The 5,965-nt window shown below is 35.5% G+C and overlaps 1 protein-coding gene across 1 annotated transcript; it reads left to right on the top strand.

Annotated features, from left to right (window-relative positions):
- Window positions 1-2,044: 2,044 nt before the first annotated feature.
- LOC111017743 (uncharacterized) lies at window positions 2,045-3,835 on the top strand. Its single transcript, XM_022293598.2, has 5 exons — window positions 2,045-2,670; window positions 2,779-3,045; window positions 3,142-3,207; window positions 3,290-3,355; window positions 3,461-3,835. Exons 1-5 carry the CDS (start codon window positions 2,077-2,079, stop codon window positions 3,563-3,565), a joined length of 1,098 nt encoding a protein of 365 aa, XP_022149290.1. The 5' UTR covers window positions 2,045-2,076; the 3' UTR covers window positions 3,566-3,835.
- The last annotated feature ends 2,130 nt before the right edge of the window (window positions 3,836-5,965 follow it).

Below are 5,965 nucleotides of genomic sequence, written 5' to 3'. Positions count from 1 at the left end.
CATACACAAAAATATATATTTGGTTTATTTGATTTGATATATTAGTATCTTTTCAAACCTGTTTTTAAAAGTTGCAATTACATGATTAGTAAAAATTAAAGTTATCATGCAGCGGAAAAATCATTACTAAAACGTTCTTGTTTTTCGCCACCAAAAAATTTTTAAAACTAGTTACTCAAAATATATATGATTGGTATTTGGTTCGTGAATTTATGTTTATAAAAATCGGTATTTAGAGTAAGAGGTGGATGTGTTAATGGAATTCGTAATTTAAGATAAGAAAAGCTATTGTATAACATCAACTCGACTTCATAACTTCAAGTTATACAAAGTTAAACCGTGACAGAATACCAAGCGAATGTTTTGATATTTGTCACCTCATTATTCCAACTTATGGCTTTTTTGTTTTAAGTATTGTGAAGATCTTTAAAGGCAGCATATATTTCCAAGCAAGCAAATCTCAGTTTCTTTAATATTTAATAAGTGATGAAATCTTCCTGTCTTCCTTTTAGTTCTTCATCATTTTCTTGGAAGCCAAACACGAGGCAAGACTTTGAAATTATATTTAATAACCAATAATGCCGGGATAGTTGTCACAAAATTTATATAAAATAAGGAGGAGAAAAAAATAAAAATAAAGAGAAGTTAATTTAACCAAGTTTAGATTCAAATCCAGTGGAGTGATTTAAAATGTAATATATATCTGTTTAAGTTATGAGAGTTTTCTCAGTAAACAAACCCAAAATTTCTTCCAATTATATATCTAACGAGTTAGAACGAATTATTATACCGAAAAACTTAAGTTATAAGTTAGGATAAAGTCAGCTTTCGTTATATTCTTCTATAGTACTTCCTTTGATGTGTGAGTTCAGATATATAAAAAGTTGTCCATATTTCAATCAACTTTCGAATAATGCCAGGAAACAAAAATTCATTACAATTTGTTTCTATTCAACTTTCTCCAACTATAGGCTGATTTTCTCCTAAGAGAGAATCTTAACTTGGTATGCAAAAATGCTTTGCAAATCTATATGCTTCGTTTGGCTACACTAGACATCGATATATTAATACGAGATCCAACACGAGAACTACCTTATGATCTATTGAGTTTAAGATCAGCTGAGTTAAATTTTTTCCTACAAATGGGAGATACCCTGTTGATAATTTTTGGGACAATGAGGCCAAAGGGAACCTCCAAAGGGCATCTTGAAGTTTCAACTCAAAATTCCACTCTTGAGAATGTGGCTCTAAAGGGTCATTATCACCACAGCCCATCAAAATTATTGTAGTTTTTTAGTCTTCCCAAAGTCTATGGCTAGCACCCAAATTGACCTTACTTCTCATGATACAAAGACATCAATCCAAGAACGCGGTAAAAACTCGAACCGAATCGTTATTTTCTCACTCTAACGACTCGAGGTGTAGCCTTTTCGCCTCTGGCCAAGAACCTGGGCTACACAGAGAAAAAGAAGGAAAAAGAAGAGATGTCATAGGGTAATCTGAGGCAGTTCTTTTTGGAATCTAAGTCCCTTCTAGATATCAGATGTCATTTTGTCAACAACAACCTTCATTAGTTCATTATTCCACTTAAACCTATTTTTTGAACATATAAAATCCTAGACTCATTCTCTTAGAGACCCACCAACCAAGTTCTTCTTTTTCTATTTCTTTTTGTCTTAATCTCCATTTTTATACTGCCTAATCGTAACATATTTAAGCTGATCTGATAGCTCTTGAACTAAAAAACAAAAATTTTGGGTGTTAAGTATTAGTTTTAACTTTGGATAAACTGAAAACTAATCTGCATTTTTTTAATCCATCCATTACAGTTGGTTTAGCATTTGAGTTGGCTTTGGGCCCATTTGGTAGAGTTTCCCTCTATCTCTCTCTCTTCAGGGGATTAAACTAGAAACAGAATACAATAAACTTGGGATGTTTTTTTTTTTAAAAAAAAAATTCAAGTGAAGTCAACAAATATTTGTTGTAACAGATTATAAATATGAGATTCATCAGTTCATAATCCCATCTTCTCAAGCATCAAACTTCCAAAAAAAATCTCTTTCTTTTTATCCAAGAATGGAGTCCATAGGAGCCATTTCAGAAAGAGAATGGATCTCTCTCAGTGGAACATACACAGCTGAGGAGTCTGATTTCATGGTCAATTTGCTCAGTAACTATTGTCTTCCAAATGAGCTAAATTCAGGTTTAAGCTTGGAAATCCCACCTTCTTATTGGGCTGCCAATGAGCCATCACCAGCATTGGCCATGGCAGCCATGGAAGAACCTTCTTATTACTCCTCAGATGCTTCTGATTCTTCCAATATCTATGGGCTTCCACAAGGCAACAACAATCCTTATAGCTTGAATGATTCTCACCCTCTTTGGTTCCCCAATGGTGCCTCTTTGTCCTTGGATTTCTCCATGGAGGATGTCGGGAATGACGACTCCGCTCGCTTGGACGACGACAACGGTTCGAGCCAAAAAACGAGGCAATGCAGACTCCAACAGTCCCCTACTAACTCTGCTGTTGCTGCTGCTATCAATGGGAAGAGCTCTCAACCGAAAAGGAGAACCGAGGTGACAGCAGAAGAAGCTATGAGAGACGATGAGGTTGCGCCGACGATTTCGATCGACGACAACCCCAAGAAGCGTTCCCCGAGTTTGCCTGATGTGAGATTGATAAAGCCTGCGCTCATTCATCTTAAGAATAATTATGCTTGTTTGTTCTGTTCTATCTTTGGTTCTAACAGCATTGTGCTTTGTGATTCGATAACGAAGGTGGAGAAGACGAAGAGGAGTGTGAGATCTCGGAAGAGCCCGAAGCTCGCTTCGGGATCTAGCTGCAATGAAGAGGATCACATTGTTAGTCCTAATGGGCAGAGCACAAGCAGTTTCAGCTCTGAGGATGACTGTAACGAGCCTCAAGAAATCAATTGTGGAGTCACTTCCAGTACAAACTCAAAAGGATCAGCTTCTCTGACCTCAAATGGAAAGCCAAGAGCCAGCAGAGGCTCAGCCACAGACCCTCAAAGCCTCTATGCAAGAGTAAGCCTCTCAAACCACTCCCATGCCTTCACTTTCCTACACATTGAAACCAAAATTTGAACTAAATTTTGCTACTCTTTCCATTTGCCCCTTTAGAAAAGGAGAGAAAGAATCAATGAAAGGTTGAGAATCTTACAAAGCCTCGTTCCGAACGGCACGAAGGTAAGTCAATTTCTTATGATCATGTATCGAATGATCTAATCGTTGGCCCGAGTCTCATTTGCATCTATATCTTGGCCTGCAGGTTGATATCAGTACAATGCTAGAAGAAGCTGTTCAATATGTGAAGTTTTTGCAGCTTCAAATCAAGGTATGTAAATTTTTGAACAACTAAGTTTGAGATGTATTATCATTAAAGGGAGAGTACATTTTCTGATCTAAGTTTATTCCGTCTGAAATCGAATCGAATATGCAGCTGTTGAGCTCTGATGATCTATGGATGTATGCACCAATCGCTTACAACGGAATGGATATCGGACTTAACTCGAAGCTCATGAAGCAAGACAATGCATCACAATAGATAGTCACAATTTCTTGTTGTAGAAACAAAACAAAGCAATATATATATAGAGATACCATTTTACCAGCTTTTGAAATATAACTCTCTTGACTCTCATTCATCTTGGGCTCAAGAGGGTATGATTTTAAGAAGGAATATGTGTAATTTTGCTTCTTTTTAAGTTATATTTGGGAAGCTCAACTGATTTGGTTTGATCTTGGGATTGGAGATTGATGTAAAATTGCCATACATTAATCATTAATGTAACTTCTAATGCTAATGATCTAAATTGAAAAGAGTTGATATATTTTTGGTGATATATTGAACTTCAATTTTGTTAAACATGCAATCTATTTATAAAGTATTCTCCACTTTTTAAGACTAGGTTCATTTACTCAAAATATTCTATACCAATAAAATGTTGTACACTTCATTATAAACTATTAACTAATAATAGTATAGTCTATTAAAAACCATTGCTATAGTATGTTGGGAAATTGATGGCTCTAAATAATTTTCCCTTCCACAGTTATATCCAGTTACCTGAACAAATTACACACCGCAAGAGAAAAAAACGGAAAGCAATAAACGACACAAGATTTATACTGGTTCACCCCAACAGTTTATGGGCTACGTCCAGTCTTCAGCTCAGATACGGGTTCCACTATCATTGAGATTGAATACAAAACACTCAAATATCTCACCCCAGTATTTGTCCCTCTAGAGGTCCTAACAAAAGCCCCTAGTTTCTAAGTATTATAAACACTATACTTAGGTACAGAAATGAAAACATTCACATGATAATCAAGATACAATACCCATAACATAATGATCTTGATCTCCCAATCTGTGCTGCCAATACTCGAGCCCACCACCAGAAGTCGGCTACCAAACACCCCAAAGTCGGCTGCTACAAAAAACCCCTCAACTGCTACATTGTGACAGCTCAAGAAATCTTAAAACGGAAGCTACTGTATTTATAATCGCCATGCCGCTACGAACGGAAACGAACTCCGCCCGTGCCCATCAGGACAGCACCACGGCGCTGCTTCCTCGGCCCTTCTGGCTTGCAACACCCGCTTCACCTGTTTTCATCCCTGCTTCATCTCGACATGTCCCGTCTTGATCCCGACTCTTCCTTAGCTCGTTCGAACGTCGTTTTGGCTCCACCAATCCCAACCTAGTATGAGAAAACGATTCAAATAGATCACTGTTCTTTTTTCTTGTAGTGGCAATTACACTCTTAACAAATCAAGTTTGTGGTTGTTGTTGTTGTTTTTTTTTTGTCATCCTTCCCAAATTTTTTCAAAACGCAGTATTATTTTATCATTTTATCTTATAAAATGCAAAATAAATGTTACAAAATAAGTATCCTCTTAAATCAATTAGTTCACCACTTTTGTCCAATATCCTACTATTTCATTCCTAACATTTTAGTATAGCAACATGGGGTGGGAATTGCAAACCAAGAACTTTTAGTCATAGTTATAATATTTTCACGAGGCGAGTTATGCTTTAGTTGGCATCCATAACATGATTTGACACTATTATTATTGGAAAATAAAGTACAAAATTAGACTCTTGTTGTTATGGGTAAAACTATCCTACCAGGTTTAATGGATCAAAGCTAAGGAAGCGACATGAGTCAAGCCACCCAAGTCAAATCATTTGGGTTGGACCACCCAACCATACTAGACCCGAATCAACTAAATCCGATCAAGCCGATATCTTTACAGGTGTTTGTAAGAGCTATTGATATCGAAAATCAGAACCAAATTCTGCATTTACCCCACGTATCTTCACAATGGTATGATAGGTCTCTATCTTTTCCTTCACATTTACGAATATTTTGAATGAGAAAATTGAATACAAGATAGAATAGTACACAAATTTTATTATAAGATTATTTTCATCATCTAAAATTTTCAATATCTTATTTACATAGCACATACTCTCTATACTGGTTCGATTTCTCTAATACAAACTTGCATTGTATCGCACATCGATAATTATATGACAAAACTCAATATGAATTTCCAAGTTCGTCAATCATCCAGTTACATATTAATCATACAATAATTGAAGAGCCAATTTCTTCTCATTAAGCAATCAATTCCATTTTTATATTTGAATTTTGACCTTTTGTTTCTTCTTTGTGACATCAAATGAGAATGTCAAGATAATATATATCAACCAATAAATAATTTGAACAGTCAACCAATTGAAAAATTGACAAGAAGGTTATGTCAAACTACTCTTTAAAAAAGTCAGTTCACACACAAAGGCATTAGCATTTGACTCAAAATAATATTCTACCATATATTCATTAGTTGCCCCTAGAGCTCTATGATTATTATCATAATAAGTTAGTCTTAAAATTATATATATAATAAAGGTTTTTTGAAGTTTCATAACATACCT

The sequence above is a fragment of the Momordica charantia genome, assembly GCF_013281855.1.
Source record: "Momordica charantia cultivar OHB3-1 chromosome 10 unlocalized genomic scaffold, Mcharantia_2.0 BLBB01000010.1, whole genome shotgun sequence".
Classification (NCBI taxonomy): domain Eukaryota; kingdom Viridiplantae; phylum Streptophyta; class Magnoliopsida; order Cucurbitales; family Cucurbitaceae; genus Momordica; species Momordica charantia.
This window is presented reverse-complemented; position numbering and strand designations above follow the sequence as displayed.

Excerpts from the sequence above, each read along its gene's own strand:
- LOC111017743 (XM_022293598.2), top strand. The coding sequence starts at position 2,077 with ATGGAGTCCATAGGAGCCATTTCAGAAAGAGAATGGATCTCTCTCAGT. Across the intron at positions 2,671-2,778 it reads GTTCCCCGAGTTTGCCTGAT|GTGGAGAAGACGAAGAGGAG; the intron begins GTGAGATTGATA and ends TCGATAACGAAG. Across the intron at positions 3,356-3,460 it reads TTTTGCAGCTTCAAATCAAG|CTGTTGAGCTCTGATGATCT; the intron begins GTATGTAAATTT and ends TCGAATATGCAG.